General features: G+C 39.8%; 2 protein-coding genes across 2 annotated transcripts in view; both read left to right on the top strand.

The window, feature by feature from the left end:
* Positions 1–1,981: 1,981 nt before the first annotated feature.
* The window catches only part of LOC306778693 (leucine-rich repeat transmembrane neuronal protein 4), a gene marked incomplete at its 3' end in the record, with an annotated part of 48,016 nt that continues 31,500 nt past the window's right edge, over positions 1,982–18,497 (top strand). Inside the window, exons 1-2 of the mRNA XM_079270331.1 lie at positions 1,982–2,071; positions 2,567–4,107. Coding sequence (XP_079126457.1) covers positions 2,020–2,071; positions 2,567–4,107 — 1,593 coding nt within the window. The 5' untranslated portion in view covers positions 1,982–2,019. The remainder of the gene's footprint in view (positions 2,072–2,566; positions 4,108–18,497) is intronic.
* On the top strand, positions 4,695–13,037 carry LOC306778695 (uncharacterized protein). The gene is made up of 11 exons (XM_079270334.1): positions 4,695–4,954; positions 6,348–6,436; positions 6,676–6,825; positions 7,112–7,245; positions 7,422–7,558; positions 7,717–7,810; positions 8,398–8,515; positions 8,767–8,990; positions 9,136–9,307; positions 9,419–9,546; positions 9,701–13,037. Exons 2-11 carry the CDS (start codon positions 6,349–6,351, stop codon positions 10,016–10,018), a joined length of 1,563 nt encoding a protein of 520 aa, XP_079126460.1. The 5' UTR covers positions 4,695–4,954; position 6,348; the 3' UTR covers positions 10,019–13,037.

Genomic DNA, 18,497 nt, shown 5'->3' with positions numbered 1-18,497 from the left:
TTACGCTACTCATTAAGTACAAGGGCAGAGGGACCCATTAGAAGTGATGACTTCGATCCTGACTCAAAGTCCCATTATGAGGCCTTGAGAGCACATTTTGTTGACACATGACACACTTCAGTGTCAATACGCAACAATCAGCTTTGGAAAAAAATATTCTGTTCTTGGTATGGGTGAAAAAAATGACATTTAATGCCAAATAATGAGGTAAAAATATACACGCTCTGCAACCCATCTGTTGTTTTTCTCTGCATACTGAATATACACTGCAGTCAAAAACAATGTTGTAGTATTGGTTACACTTCAAACAATGTGATTTTGGCAATTATCTCAAGTCAGAAAATATAAGAAAGAAATATAAATAATGTTTTACAGGAAATGGCCATCATGTGGATCCTACCTGCAGACAACCATGTACATTGTTTTTCTCGCTTGTTACTGTGTTTTATGGGAATATTTAGGCTTAGCTGACCTTTTTCATTAAAGGCCCACCTGCTTATGCAGCACTCATTAAGAATCATATAAACACCTGATAGTTTCTCAGATCCAGAATAAAGCCACTGAAGTTAGAGGGGGTAAAACTCTTGCTGACTGTGTGGCTTTTGCAGACAGGCAATGCAATCATAAATAGCACACGATATGCCCCTGATACAGTGACACATATATGATAAAACTTACCAATTGGTGCATTCAACTTCATGCAGCTGGCACCACAGCAGCAAACAGATGCCTAATTCGACAAAATAACAGTGAAGAAAATAGCCAACATTTAGTCAAAATAACGTAATTGAATTATTTTGTGAGGTACTTGTTGGCCTACTTGGATTTATCTATTGCATGCTACAATTCTGTTCCACTACAATTTGTAGTCATCTACATGCATTTGAGTGACATAGTTAGTTACTTCATAAAATATTGTACAAAACATAAAGTGTACTTCTAAAATATGATGCATTCTTAAAGATGAAACTCCTCAATAGTATTGAATTAAAGATATATATATATATATATATATATATATATATATATATATATATATATATATATATATATATATATATATATATATATATATATATATATATATCTCAGCTGGATATATCAGCTGGCTGCAGCATTCAAAAGCTCCTTAATTGTTATTGCATCAGTTATAATATTATATAATCAAATATTAGGGCATGAAAGTTACAAACACTGCTCAGCAAGCTAATTTCTAATTTTGTTTTGTATTCCAGTCTTCCGTTAGCACGTTGCATGAGATATCTAAAATGCTGAAACATATAGCTGTTCAGAAGTGTCTGACTGGCAGTAGATCTTCACAAATATCCTAATGCGCAGCAAACAGACTCCCCATTCCTCTGCTTTAATTGATATGCAGGCTCTGCTCACGAGGACAATGGAGTCTACTTTGGTGTGGGCCGCGGAGAGTCACTCAGTGACCAGGAGAGGGCATCTCAAGTCCTGAAACGAGCATCACTGAGCTCATTTCAGTCCTCCACCAACATCATTCCTGTTGCTATACAACTGATGCATTCTTGATGCCACGGTCAACGGGTCTGAGAAGACTGCGCCTTCTCCCTCCGCTGTCCACATCTGAATACATCCAATTTATCGGGTTTGGACCTCAGTTTATTCCTGTCAAATTTCTTCACTAGTTCGGTTTCCGGTGTCTTTTCTGCCACTTAAAATGTATTTTCCAGCCTCCCAGAGCACGCGCTCAACAGTTTCATTCTCGTCAGTCTACAAGCTTGAGTGCGTCCTTCGAGGGGCTTTGTAAGCTGGCGGGCTGAAATATGCATTATCCTGCTGATGTTGTGCGGTAACGTAGGAAACTATAGACAGAGGTGGATGAGCATATCTTGGAGCTACTCACATCTCCGACAGGTGTGCGGCTGTGCGCAAAGCAGATCTGTCTGTCGCGCAAAGCGCGTACATTTTCCGAGCATTCAGGCATCCTGGGTGCGTGTCCAACTACTTGGACAAAACGCCGAGTGCTTCTAACATGTGGACCTGGGACGCATGCAACAGAGAGTCCTAACCATGAGGAGGAGCCGACACCGCGCAAATATGGGTATGTACTCTGTTCCGCAAGGTACTTATGTTCTGCATTTCTGCGCAAAGTCTTCAGTCGTTTTCGTTGTTACAATTCACCCAAAGCTAATGTTGCTGGTGTCTTTGCCCCCTGCGGTTTGTGAGTGATGACTGCAGGCTGGGGGATCTGATGGAGGTTTTTTTCTCTCAGCAACTATTTGATGGATAAAACCTGATGCATGTGGTTATCAATCTCCTTTCCAATGTCTCAAGAAAATGACTTTGGCTGTTGTAATGAATGTAAGTGTGAACCGAGATTTGATATGAACACAGGGATGCAAATGAGGAATAGGCTGCAAATAACCCCTGCTGTTCACAAATGCCTCAGAACACAGTCCGGGTTTTACCGTTTGGTTCACAGATTCAGTTCAATTTATTATTTCATTCGGTTTCATTCTTTTCTCGTCTGTGTTTATTCATCCTGATTCGTGGTGTTTTATGCTCTTCAGTCTATCACTTTTCTGTGTGTCTGCAGGACATCTCGTGCTTTTCAGATGGCTTGTATTCACAGTGGTGGTGCCCGGCTGGCTGCTTGCTGCTCCGAGCGGCATCCGTGAGCGTCCCTGCCCCCAGAGCTGTAGATGTGATGGGAAAATAATATACTGCGAATCCAATGCCTTCCTTGACGTGCCAAGCAATGTGTCTGTCGGCACGCAGGGCCTCTCCCTGCGTTACAACAGCCTGATGAACCTCAGAGACCACCAGTTTGCTGGCCTGAGTCAACTTGTTTGGCTCTACCTCGACCACAATTACATCAGTGATGTGGACGGCCAGGCTTTTCATGGGATACGAAGGCTCAAAGAACTGATTCTCAGCTCGAATAAGATCACGAAAATAAAAAACAACACTTTTCACGACGTTCCGAATCTACGTAATCTAGACCTTTCCTACAATAAACTGCAGGTTCTCCAGCCTAATCAGTTTGTGGGTCTACGGAAACTACTCAGTTTACATTTGAGGTCAAACTCTTTAAAAACAGTCCCAATGAGAGTTTTCCTTGACTGTCGCAACCTGGAGTTTCTTGATATTGGCTATAACAGGCTACGGAGCCTCACACGTAACGCCTTTGCAGGACTTCTTAAACTCATCGAGCTTCATCTGGAGCACAACCAGTTCTCAAAGATAAACTTTGCTCATTTCCCTCGCCTGTCTAACCTGCGGGCGCTCTATTTGCAATGGAACCGTATCAAACTGCTGACCCAGGGCCTGCCGTGGATGTGGACCTCCTTGCAAAAGCTGGACCTCTCTGGAAATGATCTCCAAGTGTTGGACCCAAGTACATTTCAATGCCTCCCTAATCTTCAGACTCTCAACCTGGACTCCAACAAGCTCAGCAATGTGTCTCAGCAGACAGTGGAGGCTTGGATTTCACTCACCTCCATCAGTCTGGCTGGTAATCTGTGGTACTGTAACCACAACATATGTCCCCTGGTGGCCTGGCTCAAGGCCTTTAAAGGTAACAAGGAGTCCGCAATGATCTGTGCTGGCCCCAAGGAGGCACAAGGTGAGAAAGTGACAGATGTGGTGGAGACTTATAACATCTGTACAGTGACACCGGCCCCCATCCCTTCAACGACATCGCCCCTCACTTCTGCATTTGAATCTGAGCTGCTGCCTTTCCCCACACAGTCTGTGGTGGATAAGAAGCTGGTCTGGAACAGGACAGCCTCCCCTACTCCTTCCGAGGCCTCCCCCACCATCCATTTGCCAGACACTGAGTATGTGTCCTTCCACAAGATCATAGCTGGTAGCATGGCACTCCTCTTATCTGTGGCTATAATTCTACTGGTAATCTATGTCTCGTGGAAGCGCTATCCCAGCAGCATCAAACAGCTTCAGCAGCGCTCGGCGGTTAAAAAGCGCCAGAAAAAGGCACGGGAGACTGAGCATTCCCTTAATTCACCACTGCAAGAGTACTATGTGGACTACAAACCTTCACACTCAGAGACTATGGATGTGCTGGTTAATGGGACAGGACCTTACACATACACCATCTCAGGCTCCAGGGAATGCGAGGTATGACCGTTGCCCGACAAAATTCCATTTCCACTGCGAGGCATGAGAGGTAAATTTTCTAACAATCTGCGGAGAAAACAACTTTTTTTTTTCTCCTCTGCTCTTGTCTGTTTTGGGATAAGAAAGCAAGGGTCAGTGCATGGTGACTTGTTTTACAACATGCTGGGTTTGTTCGGTTCCATATGATTACCCAGCTGTTGTTCTGAATCATACAGTTTAATTGCTAAAATATGATTTGCATTAGCTGAAAGTGCAGTGGCAGCTCCTCTCCTTGGAGAACTTACAGAAATATGCATTATGCACAAAGTAGGTTCATCTTTCATCCTTGACATAAAAGAGCCCATTGATGAATCTACGTATTATCAGCCAGCCTGTTATTTATTCACAAATGGCTTGCTGTCCAAAATAGAATGATCAAAATTGATAAGATCAAGTCACTGTGCAGGGGGTCCTTTCCTATCCTGTGTATTTGCTACAACAGCTGTAGCAAATACACGAGTCCTGTGAGATTTGAAATTGGTTTTGTGCTGTATTGAATATGTTAATATTTACTATCATACACAGGAAAAACGGGAGAGTAATTTTTCCGGAGTTACAATTATTTTCCACTGAAGGAGTCATATTTAATCATTTTGGAGTGTAATTACTTCCAGTAGCCAGTAGAGTGTGAGTAAATATTCAGAATAAAATCTATTGGAGTAAAACAGCGTGACCACGCCCACAACGGTTCCTTAAGTTTCGTTTCTGCCGCCATGACACCTCTCGCTACACTGGAATGAGCTGACGTTTTATGGAACGGAAGGGCTGAAGTGAGGAACAGAAGACGGCATTTGAAATAACATGTCAGGTAAGGTCATTCGTTTTGGTTAACTTCATGTGTGTAAGGTACATTGTGTAGCAACATTGCAGCTAACCTAACGTTACTTCACTATTTGCATTGTCAGATATGAGCCGTAGCTTCTGATTGTTCGCGTTAGCAGATGCTAACGGTAGCTTCTAACGTTTTCACATAACTTAGTCACAGTCAAACGTTAGCTTCTAACGCATTAACATCAATTCGCAAAATATTTGGTGGTTTATGGACATATTAACGTCGACACACCTGGATTAAAGTCTCAATAAAGTAGTATTAGCTATCATCAGTAGCCAGCGGACTTCACTGAGCAGGTGCATGTGTGTTTTATTCTGTGTAGAGGGGCTGTCTTTTGCTGCAGTTAGTTGGTGCAACAGGTACATTTTACTGTGAAAATGGCTATGTAGAATTTGCAGTTTGTTGGCGTCAACACGTGTATTTTACTCAGAAAGGAGCTGTTAACGACCGTTTTAAGCTGCATTTGTTGGCGCTAACCTGTGTATTTTACTCTGAAAAGAGCTGTTAAAAACCGTTTTAAACGGACTGTTTCTAGCTGCGTTTGTGGGCGCTAACACGTGTATTTTACTCTGAAAAGAGCTGTTAACGACTGTTTTAAGCAACTGTTTCCGGCTGCGTTTGTTTGCGCTAACACGTGTATTTGACTCTGAAAAGAGCTGTTAACGACTGTTTTAAGCAACTGTTTCCGGCTGCGTTTGTTTGCGCTAACACGTGTATTTGACTCTGAAAAGAGCTGTTAATGACTGTTGGACTGTTTCTAGCTGCGTTTGTTGCCGCCAACACGTGTATTTGACTCTGAAAAGAGCTGTGTTGATGGACTGTGTTTCGCTGCAGTTCATCAGCACCCTGGTCGATGCAACATGTGTGTTATACTTTGAAAAAATGCACTTCACTCTGTTGACTGCTAAAACTAGCTGGGCTTGACATTGGCACGGGCCACTCGCGAAGTGCGGGTAGAATTCCGCAGCATAAGCTGATTGATCTGTTGCACTGTGGCATGCTAGAGACGGCCAAGTCGGAGACAACCAGGTGAAGTAGACATTGTTCAAGATGAGACAACTGGTTACATTTCTGATGATGTGTTCACGCCAAACGCAGTAGATTACATACAAAGTCTATGCACAGCCACTATGAGACTGGAGTGACGCGAATTGGCGATTCAAGCGAATGAACAGGTCCCTTTAGTACAGCGTAATAAAGACGTGCTTAAAATGTCCCTCGTTTTTATAATGAAATAGTTTACCCTTGTGGAGACCTACTATTAGTCCATGCATCATGTCTTTCTAATGTTGGCTTACTGTGGTATTACTAATGTTGGCAGTCAGCTGTTTCTGATAATGAAACTAATTTAATTGTTTTTGTCATGAAGGATGCAAGCTGTAAGAGTGAAGTACAGAGATCGTCAGAAGTACATTTGTTATGAGGGGCAACTAACCTTCAAATCATTTTTGGATTGTGGTGAGTGAAAAATATTGCACACACTAACCTGTGGAACAATACACTTGGGATGTCACTCTATGTTTTGCATACCTGAAAGTCTTTTCCCTGGAATAGCAAAGGTCTGCATGGAACACTGTCAGTTTTGGGATTACAATGTTCAAGTGAAGATGGCCTTCTGATTGCTGTCTGTTATGTTTTTCTGCAAATACACAACCGATTCATCACTAAGCTTGTCCCTTGGTATTTTGTCTTCACAGTTGCCAAGAAATTTGACCTTCCAACCTTGGACTTAAAAGTCTATGATGAATCAAAGACCGAAGTTGATGAGGAGGTGTTTGAGTTTCTACTAAAGAAACAAGACATTGGTGTGCTGGAGATTTGTCTACCCCAAGACCCAAATCTTGAGGGTTAGTTACTTATTAGCTTATAACTTCATATTTATCTGTACGGCTTGGTCAATCTAACATGTTTTGAATATGCAAGACAATTTAATATATCTGAGTTGGGGTTTTTTAAAATCTTATTTAGATATTTTGAAATCATCTCTGCTCACCCTTTCCACAATTTCTGGAACTGTTGTGGGCATGATACAATGTGAAATATTTGCATTCCTCTAATAATGGATGTGTGCACTTATATTGTCTTATAGTCACATTGTTAATCACATTAGTTCAATGTTAATATGATTTCTAGATTCTTTGAGCTCCCCTTCATGCTCCTCCTTTGCAAGCTTCAGTGGAGACAATGAGAGGGACTCGGACGACACCACTATATTGCAGCATAGTCCTGCTACAAGACAAAGAGATGAGGGAAGTCATCTAGCTCAGGTAAGCTCTGCAGTTTCCCTTGCATCCTTTCTGAAGGTTTAAAAAAAATGCCAAGGTTGAATGGTAAATGGCTGAATAACTGAAGTTGTAAAATTGTGGCCATTCTGTTTGATAATACTTGATGTCATTATTGTTTTAAACGTTTCATTGTGTTCATTTTTGTTCTTCCCACTTAGATGATTGAAGACATCCTGAAGAACAAACCTGGAGGAGAGAGGATCATGAATGAGTATGCCCGAACAAAAAGCCTAACGGATGCCAGAAGACGTGATATGGTCAAGATATTGGTCGCACATATGACAAGTGAACATGGGTATGTTGTCATGTTGTTATTATTACATACCTGCACTCCTAATACACATGTGTGTCTTGAATTGACACAGTACAACACCCCTCTTTTAGCAGGTGGAATTTACACATCAATACTTTTGATTGGAGCACATATAGTAAAGTCTGTGTGTTTGTGTGTAGGACAAGTCCTTCAAGGCGCGTTAAAGAGGACTACGCAAGGGGCATCACTACCTTGTACCCATACCTGGCCGATCCTAGGAGCAAGTTAGGCTATGTAAGTACATTAAAACGTCTAACTTATTTACTTTTCACTTGCTTGGAATGTAAATATTTCAACTGCTGTTTTACAGATGGGTAGTGTTTTTATTTCAAATAAAGATCTGTAAACATTACTGCATGGCAACAAGGGCTGTCACTTTTTGAACATTTGTTTGAATGTAATTAACATTCAAACTCTAATGACTCATTTGAATAAAAAATGTACAGTCTATATCCACAGCTGACTGTTTAACGTAGTTTACTTTGTCACCCAACAGAGGGCGCTCTAACGTATTGCGTGTCATTTCATATTTGTTCGAGTGTTATTTTTGGAAAAGGTGACAGCCCTAATGGCCACCATCTCTGCCTTCCCCGTAAGTTGAACTCTGGCGGTGTTAAAGCTCAGTTTACTTTCGCACCGCAAGGGTTAGCCCATTAACAAGACACAACACTAACCGTGTAATACAATAACCTCTGTTTTTCAAAATAACTGTCATTAGAAAGAAAGGCCTCATCACAATACTAGGAAATATGATAGTTTTTGGGGAAAGATTAAACTATTTCAACTTGTTCAATCAAACTGAATAACCCTTTTTACTTTAGGAGCATTATTACAATGCAGAAGATGGGAGTGGGTATCTGGCATGGAGACTGAAATTTGTTCAGAAGGAAGCATCGGAGGGAAAAAAGAAGACCTGCAGTCAGTCACAAACACTAACTGGTATGTGTGAAGTCTAATTCATAATGCATGATGAGGGAATAATCATATAATGTATATATATATATATATATATATATATATATATATATATATATATATATATATATATATATATATCCTATTTTTCTTCTGGAGACGTAAGTGCCTGCATGGCCATCCTTGCAGAGTTTTCCAAGCCTTATTTCTTATATCTTAGGACATAATATCATATACTAACCCAGTAATTGATAAAAGTGCCACCACTATTACAGGTGGTCCAAAAGCAGAAAGAGACTCATTCAGAGTGGAAAACGGGCTAACCACAGAAAGCCTGTGCTGCGAGGCCATTGCGCTTATGAAGCATACAGCTGATGAAGCAACTGTGAAGGAGAAGATGAAGCAGACCTTTACCTATCGCCAAGACATGGTTCATGACCCAGTGAAGTCCTCTGAACTATTCACAGCGTTTCCAAGATTCCTGGACATGGCAGGACTGGTATGTGAACGTTCTACTGCCACTGTCATGACAATATTATTTCTGTTCTACAATAGCCTGGGTAGGGTTGTAAGATCTGTCATGACCATGGTGCTACACCATAATGTTTACTGTTCTGTTTTGACCAATTCTATCTTGTCTGCAGATTGACCAAGACTTTGGTCTGATGTTTGGGGATGCTGCTACTACAAAGTTCCTGGAGAGATGGCCTACTATCTACAAACAGAAAGTCCTCGAACAAAGCCGTGGCCTCACACAGACAGCCGATCTTCAAGACCTGGTTCAAAATGCTGAATGCACAACAGACGTGGAAAATGGTATGCTAAAAGTTAAGGATCATAGTTATGGAAGAGAGAATAGTTTTTGAATGAAAAATGGATTGACTGTTCGCTTGTAGTAAATGCTTGTTTATGAATTTTTACTTCCAGGATGGGACAGTGACATGTCATCCATTTTGGTTCTTGTCCACCTTCTACCACCATCACCACATGGCCGCAAGAGACCAGGAAAACTCTCAGCCAGACAAGCCAGTGACCGTCTTGTGAAATTCATTAAGGTGAGGTTACAGTTCAATTAAACTGGAAAATCGTCACTGTTCTGTCCCCTTTTCTAAACCTTTCAATCCTCTTTTTAAGATTATGGTCAATTAAGACATTTCCTTAAACTGACTAATTTTATAGCTGACTAATTCATTATTTTTTCTGTCACAGACTGGGATGAGCATCCAGGGGCATCTGGACGGCATCGTGGAAAGCCTTCAACCATACCTGCTAGCTGTGGGGACCCAGAAGAGTCTGATTCACAAATACTTCATTGTGATTGACAAGCATGCAATACCTTGTAAGTCACCAGACACACTTGCCTGTTTTGATGAGCTTTTCAAAGCTCATTTTGTCTTTGGTACTTCGTACAACCAGGATCTGGTAAATGTGTACAACTTCTTGCAAACCACGATCTTTGAAATCGATGTTGATACCACTAAGGTGAATCCAAGGGTTGCAGAGTTGAGGGCTCGGATGCTGCATTGAGTTGATACGAAGATGTTTTGTTTTATTTGCAAAATCCCCCAGGCAAACACCAATTCCCTGACAAAACACTTGAAGTTGATCCACGGACTTTGTTCAGGAAAGACCCTTCGTCTTAAATGTGGTCAGGCTGGTTGTTCACTAGTTTATGGCACTTTTTCTGGGTTTCGAAAGCATCTAAATAAAGCACATGAACCTTGTTCTGATCCTGGTGAAGGCCCATCTACATCTGAAGATTTAGCAGCAAGTAATTTTGATGACTTGCCAGCAAGAAGTTCACCTTCTGACTCAGTCCTTCTCAAAAGGAGTCTTGTAGACAGCTGCGCTGCAACAGTAGCCGAACTTAAAGTGGCAGGCGTAAGTGAAACAACTGTTAACTCTTTGGTAATTTCGATGGAAGAGATTGTTGACGATATCCATAATCAAGCAAAAGAATCTGTGAAGAAGTGTCTATCTTTACAGGAGCCTATCAAAAGCGACATTGAGAGCAAAATTGATCAGTGTTTCGAAAAAATGGAAAATCCCTATGGTGTATTAAATTCTGAGAGTAAAAGAAGGCAGTATTTTACAGAGAAGTGGGGAAGGGTAGACTTAGTTGAATATGTTCTTGGTACAAGATTTGATACCCTACGCAATCGCACCACTGGAACTTATGATCAGGTTGTTGTCACTGATAAATTAGTTTACATCCCTATTTTGAAAACTTTACAATTTATTTATCAACATCCTAACATAAAAGAGATGATGCAGACTTCAAGTTCAGGAGAAAATCTTCATGACTTGTGCGATGGAGATCTTTTCAAGAGTCATGATCTATTTTCAAAACAGAAGCATGCCATTCTGATTCAGCTTTTTTATGATGATTTTGAAACTGCAAATCCTTTAGGCTCAAAACGGGGAATACATAAATTAGGTGCACTCTATTTCACCTTGCGGAATTTTTCTCCCAAGTACAACTCAAATCTGCTTAATATTCATTTGGTCGCTTTATTTCATGCCCAAGATGTTAAAACATATGGCTTTTCTAAAATACTTGATCCACTTATGCAGGATATTAAAATACTTGAGAAGGATGGAATTCGGGTCCCCTTGTATGATCAGCCAGTGTATGGAACTATTGTCCAAGTTACAGGTGACAACCTTGGTCTTCACAGTTTGTTTGGTTTTGTTGAATCATTCAGTGCCAGATATTGTTGCCGCTTCTGTCTTGCTGAGAAAGAAGACTTTCAGACTGAGTTTAATGAAGATTCACCCAAGATAGTTTTGCGAACTCGCGCACTTCATGCGGAACATTGCCAAATGATGGAGACAAATCCCACTCTTCCCTATGTGATGGGCGTTAAACGTTCTTGCATTCTAAATTCCTTGCAATATTTCAATACATGTGAAAACTTCTCTGTCGATATTATGCACGATATCTTGGAGGGAGTGGCACAATATGAAATGAAACTTCTATTACTGCACTTGAAAGATAAGTACACAACATTAAAAGAAATAGACTGTAGAATTAGGAGTTTTAACTATGGCTATATGGAGCAAAACAACAAACCTCCTACAGTTAAGTTAAGGGAGGACTCAAATGACTTGGGGTTGAATGCAATCCAATCCTGGTGTTTACTTCGCAATCTACCACTTATCTTTGGAGACTTGGTTTGTCCAAATGATCAACACTGGTATTTGCTACTGCTTTTGCTTCAAATTGTAAACATTGTATTTTCACCAAAGTTATCAAAGGGTATTACTATTTTTTTGAAACACTTAATCGTGGAACACCACAGGTTGTTCAAGCATTTGTTTCCAAACAAAAGGCTGCTACCAAAACATCATTTTATGGTGCATTACCCTATGTGTATTCTTAAAATTGGACCACTTTTGCATAGTTGGTGCATGCGCTATGAAGCAAAGCATCATTTCTTTAAGAAACAATTAAAAAGCTTCAAAAATATCACTAAAACTTTGGCCAAGAAACACCAAAATCAAATAGCATACAGGTGGCAGACATTTGATCCCAATGAAGTGATAATTGGTCCAGGTAATATGGTAGCTTTAAATGTGCTAGACTGGGGCTATGAGATAGCTGAGACTATTCAGGTACCAATTGACACCAAGGTTTTAAATATTAGATGGGCCAAACACCATGGAAATATGTATCGGACGGGTTTAGTCGTTTGTCTGAAGGTTCATTGTGAGATGCCAGTTTTTCACAAAATCCACCATGTAGTTCTGAAAGATGAGAGGTTATTGTTTGTTACATTTGCCCTGCAAACAGTGTGTCTTGATGAGCATTTTAATGCATATAAAGTTGTGTGCACAAAAGACGGACCTCATGTAGTTGATGTGAAAGAGATTTTCTGTTATAAAGCATTTGATGTACAAATGTCATACAGGTGTGATGATGCAAGTTTGTTTATTGTGCCATACTGTTTCCTATGATGTCATAGTGAAAAGGCCAAAGTGTTCCAAAGGTCCAAAATGTATTCTGTAAAATATGTATGGATACATTGCACATTTGTAATACAAAATAATAAATTGTGCTTTGGTAAATACTGATATCTGATTTATTTAACTTGTTGGGTTTAATGATAACCTTCCAGAGTAAGTTCTCTCAGGTTTTAATCATAATTTAGTTCTCTATGGAGTGTAATTTAGTTCTATATGGAGTGGAATATAGTTCTATATGGAGTGGAATATAGTTCTATATGGAGTGGAATGTAGTTCTATATGGAGTGGAATATAGTTCTATATGGAGTGGAATGTAGTTCTATATGGAGTGGAATGTAGTTCTATGTGGAGTGGAATGTAGTTCTATATGGAGTGGAATGTAGTTCTATGTGGAGTGGAATGTAGTTCTATGTGGAGTGGAATAGTTCTAAGTTGAGTAAAATGGCAGTAGAGTTGTTTTCATTTTATGCTACATAGAGTAAATTATCATCATCTAGAGTTAAATACAAACACTGAATAGAGTAAAAAATACTCTGAATCATTAACTCTGAGGCAAGAGTAGATTTTACTCTATATAGACTGGGACCAAATGTTGTATTTTATTGAGTAAAATTTTATTCAATTTGAGTAAAATTTACTCCGACAAATTTACTGTGTACCAGCTGATTATATGTCCCATTCTCATTTCCTGCCTCTAGCAATCATGCACTTAGAATTTTAGTCAGGAGTTTAATTTACAAAGTTCAAACATTCACCGCAGGGTGGAGAACAATATAAAAGCCTGCAGCCAAAGAAAAGATAAATTATTCATTTGGGCTTGATTTCTGTCCGGCTTTAGTGTACTTCTGCAGCAACAAACTTCATTATACTGCTTTTGTGTAATCTCAGAAAGATAAAGAAACTATTCGGCTACACCAGTGAGACTTTTGTCCAAAAAGTTTAAATTGAAATTTTCATCCCAGACTCCTTCACATGGCTGACTCTGAAGCAGTGATACGACACTGAGGGATTGAGCCTCGGACTAATCAGTTTGCTCATGCCTAATTAGGCACTTTTTGCCTGTGTAGTCTTTTAGCCCCCTAATGCTATGCATCTGTCTCTCTTTGTCCAGCATCTTCTTCATTTTATTTGCTAGCATGGTTAAATGTGAGTAACAGGACATGCTGTGCTGGGAAAGACGTCATTCTCCTGGAATCGTAGCCGCACATTCTGTCGGACTAACCTGCTGTGAAGTACAGGAGACATCTTTCTGTGAGAGACTGCTCAGAGACGAAGTTTTCTCTCACACTCCCGCACAGCTCATTTTCTATATTCCACTTGGACCCTATCAATCATTTCATAACATGTCTTAAGTCAGTAGATTGCACTGCAGCACCACTTACATTCTTGTAGTGTCCTTTACTGAAGTCACTGGAGAGGCCCACACAAATATGTTTCATTGTTTTTAGTATTGTCAAATACTACGAGGTACACAGGTAGCTAAATCAGGTCTTTGTCCGATTATCTGCGGCAGGGCATTTTGTCAAACACACAGGAAGCTGGAGGTGAGGTGGTCGCCTCATCAATCTTGTAGCCTTCATGTGAGAATGTGGCACGGGAGCATTAAATGGCAGACCTAATGGGGCTTTTGCAAGCTAGAATAACTAATAGCCCATCAGAGGTAAGGAGCCGAGACTTCCCTCAGCTTTGTTATTTCTTGCCCTCTACAGCTCAAGGGAGCAGCCTTAGTTGTTAAAACTGTAATGGGATTTTTTTTTCTGTCTATGTGTGTGTGTTAAATTTTGTGACAAACACTGCACTGTAATGTCAGAACACATGCTACAGCAGAGGATTGTCCAAACCACCAGATTTGTATGCCAGTTAGAATGGTGTGTTTATACTTTCAAACAGCTGCATTATTTGATCTAATGCAGTATAATGTTTAAAAGCCATGTAACTTGCATCATAATTCAGTATTGGTCGCATTGCAAGAAGCCGAATATTGAATGGTACACAGTGGAGAGTGTCAAGAAAGATGCAAGTGATGGAGATACTGTATGTGTGAAAAAAGGCTGCTCCAGGGTTCAAAACCAACAATCAAAAGCAAATGCCCCCATAGTGAGCCCCCTGCACATTATTTTAGCTATCTCAGATAGCAAGCACTTAGGCTATTAGCTGCATTTTCAATTAGGAGAAAGAGCTTTGTAATTGAAGCCCGTTATCTTCTGCACATGCCCAGACCAACTTGGAGTAAATTTGTTTCTATAGATTTCCTCAGCACAGCTCAGCAAGTTGGCTTCGGAACTGCAAACTGAACTCTGCGAGAATGCATTTCGATGAACACTTTGAACTGTGTGGTTCCACGGTCTTCCTGTGGCACATTATTAAAAGCCCTCTCTCCCTTGAATGCCATCCACTTCTGTGCTCACAGAGCAGCTGCAGTGGTGAACGTCCACCCACGGATCATCTCTTGCAAAGTTAGTTCAGAAAATATTACAGTGAAAAGCCCACCGTCTCAGCCAAAGGAGATTCCTGTACTTGGGCCGAATTTGCAAGACTGAATAAATTTAGCAGATCCTGCTCATAGATTATTAAAGTGGGCTGTGAGAGAGCAGATGAAGAGAGTAGAAAGGAAGGTGCGCCACTGCTGCTGCATCTAACTGACTGATAGAAATGCTCTCTTAACTGCTCGACCAAAAATCACGACACTTTTTAACTAATTCTTACAAGTGAAAGGGTCAGGATCATTGTAATGTTAACACTCTGATGAGCAAACTAGTTTTTAAAGTAACACTTTAAGCCAGCACAAGCCTTAATTATGCATTAAGTTGTTTTTATTTTTCCTGAAATGTGGCACCCCGCATCCTGCTCCCGGTTATAGTCAAAACTAAAGGCTCCTATGGATCGAATCAGTGTTTGCCTATTACAAATCCTGCAGCTGTGGGTACATTTTATTCAACAAACATTTGCTTAATTTTTAGGCTCTAGAATATGAGCCCCGTCTTTGAAATGTCACGAAGAAAGAAAGAAAGATGATGAGCGATCAAAATATTCTGCCTCGGCTTGCCAAGATGGCAGCTTGTGCTTCATCTGTGTGTAAATGCACAGCAGGCAGGCTTCCATCATACGAAGGATGTTTGACAGCTTTCAATATTTGTTGTTCACTTGCCAAAGAAAGGTTAGCTACATAAGTTGAACGGCCTCTCAAAAAAAGGGTGCGTCATTTCTTTGAGACGTCAGTTTGTATGTTGTATATTGATGTAATTTATGATAAAACAACACACCATGCAGCGCTGAAAGGTAACACACATGCTGTATAACAAAAATAATCGGTGTTTTTAGTAACTCCACAAGAAGCAATATCTTTTGCCATTAATCCTCATTTTTCTTGGTCATCGTCTTGTTTGGTGGAATTGGAAATTTACTGCAACTGAGGATGGCAATGATCCATGGGTCCACAGAAGTCGACCACTTATCTTGTATCATACCTGATGATTTTGTGAAAAATGGACTTTGGTCTTGGCCGTTCAAACCCAACTGCAGTAAAATGGAGGGAGATACCGCCTTTTAAGCAAATTGGCTGTAACAGCCCTTACAAAACATTTTTTAGTGTAATGTATTACTTGTCATCGGTAATGAAATGAAAAAAAAACCATACTAAACTCACTAATACATTTCTGTCCATGATAACAGTGGCTCAATGTGTTTTGTGACATTGTGTCATGTATAATTATGGAAATTTTACTTTTTTTTTCAAAAGCAAGTTTCACGTTCATATTTTTTGTCTGCAGTCAAGCCAAATAAACTACTCAGGAGAGCAACAGGCCATTAATGCACTTATGTATGTGAAATATGAAGCTGCTGCTGTTCACTTAGCACAGAAACTAGAAAAGGTGTGAGTGTGTGTGTGTGTGTGTGAAATAATTCATTCTTTTTAGAAAGAAAATGAACAGAAACTGACGCAAAAATCAAGGATCAAGGATCTCCAAAAGAACCCACACAAACTGATTAAATAAAACCTCAATTCTATTGAATCAAGGCTACAAGGCTTCCTTAATAAAGTCACCAAGTCTTTTACCCAATAAACTCATTAACAGCAGCACTGGAAACACACAGCTCATGGGCCAAGAACGAACACTGTTTTTGGGAGATCCACTGATTGTTGAATGAGATGCAGGTGTGGGTGTTCAGACACTCTGGTGTGGTCGATCAGGAGGGGCATAGCAGACCTGCAACATACAGAGAGACAGCTCTCTTTCAATAAGAGTTCAGAGGAAACATCACTGGACGTAACAGTAACAACAATATACGAACAGCTCCTCTAAAGTTCACTTCAAAGTCATGTCTTGTTTAAATTAAATATCTGCAAAAACCAAAGTGTAAAAGCAACATATACTCGTGGTGGAACAGGGAGCTGTATGAATATTTCTTGGATAGGCTCAGTTTGCTTGGAAAAAATAGTGACTCTATACTAACTATGTACAAGTCTCTAGATGTGCCAAAGATAGATTTAGCGAAATGTATCAAAAACTGAATTTACACAGTTTCCATTTTCAGCCAGTTCTCCTTCCCAGGGCTTTAGATACCGACGCTTTTTCACGCCCCTCAGCTTCAGACAACGCAAGTTACCCTTTAGCGTCTGTGTAGACTGCAATAGAGGCCCATTACACCATTATTAGTGGTGAAACGTTCATTCATTTGATTGTTTTTGCAGGGACAGTGCACTATTAAAACTAATTTAATTATTATTTTATTTTTTTCACTATATTACAGTCATGATGATCCCTTGGCTTTTCATCAAATTGTTTTAGGATTTGTTTATAGAGTGAGGACACAAGCTTGAGTGTCGTCAAACCTGTGACTGCAGGTTGTTATGCAATGACACAGATGGGGAACCATTATTGTGTGCACAAAAAACTGTGCAGCGGACCGAGACAACTGATGCCCGAAAGTTATTCAGAATACACTTAGCATTGCTTGATGACCCTAAAGACAGGTTTGCGTCAATTATGATGCCTAGATTTTTAATTATATACATAATCAATCATATTGGTCCTAAAATAGACCCTTGAGGGACCCCTACTTTACAACTAGCAAATGAGGAACACTTAGAACCCTCTAGTACAGTGATTCTCAACTGGTGGGTCGCGACCCAAAAGTGGGGAAAAAACGGAGCCGTTTTCAGTGGGTCGCGGGCCTTTGCCTGACACAAAAAAAAATAAAAGTGATTTTATTTTGAAGGGCATTTTTTATGCAGCGGAATTATTCCAGCATTTACGGCACTTGTGGTGTGGGTTGTGAAAGTCAAATCATAGGAAGAGCTCCAAAAGAGAGAAATGTCCAGAGAGACCAGAGTCATTAGACTCTGACTGGACAGACTCATAGAGGTGAATTCTTCAAACACTATTTCTCTTTTTGGAAGATGAGAAAAATATAATATTGTGGATTTTTCACTTCACCCTGAATGAACTGAATTTAAAGCTGCAGGGCAATTCAGTGAAAATATTTTTTCTAAATAGAATTTCATTACATAATTTATTTTTAATCCAGCCATTATTTTACTTGAAATGAGAAGAACATGTATCCATGTATTTCTATGTATTTATAATCCATCCAGTTCAATTTGAAAAATGAGAATAATATTTGTTAAAATATAATGTGTGCTTTCTTTATTTGATTTGACAGTTTACTACACAGAGACGTTACTACTACTAGACGTCTTGAATATAGATATATATAATGATGTAAATGGTATATATATATATGGGTCCCGCAGCCAGACCAGTTGAGAACCACTGCTCTAGTACATTGTTTCCACTTATTTAAGAAGGCGTCCATATAAGTCATTGAAAGATAAATTCAATTTAGAGTTTTTAAACTGTCATAATTAACTTTGTTAAATGCCTTCTTAAAATCGAAAAACTAGTTCCAACAACAACACCATTATCAAGATGACTTTTTACATGTTCAATAAAAAAGCTATTTGCTGTTTCTTACAAATGATCCTTTCAGAAACCTAATTGAGTAAATTCACTTTCATTTAAATGAGAGACAAACTGAT

This window comes from Melanostigma gelatinosum (genome assembly GCF_949748355.1).
Source record: "Melanostigma gelatinosum genome assembly, chromosome: 6".
Taxonomy (NCBI): Eukaryota; Metazoa; Chordata; class Actinopteri; order Perciformes; family Zoarcidae; genus Melanostigma; species Melanostigma gelatinosum.
The sequence above is the reverse complement of the archived record's forward strand: the minus strand, read 5'-3'. Positions and strand labels throughout refer to the sequence as shown.

Bases quoted from the DNA above. Each gene is read 5' to 3' on its own strand.
- LOC306778695 (XM_079270334.1), top strand. From the start codon at position 6,349: ATGCAAGCTGTAAGAGTGAAGTACAGAGATCGTCAGAAGTACATTTGT. The intron at 7,559-7,716 runs GTATGTTGTCAT...GTTTGTGTGTAG, and splicing joins CATATGACAAGTGAACATGG to GACAAGTCCTTCAAGGCGCG. The intron at 7,811-8,397 runs GTAAGTACATTA...TTTTTACTTTAG, and splicing joins CTAGGAGCAAGTTAGGCTAT to GAGCATTATTACAATGCAGA.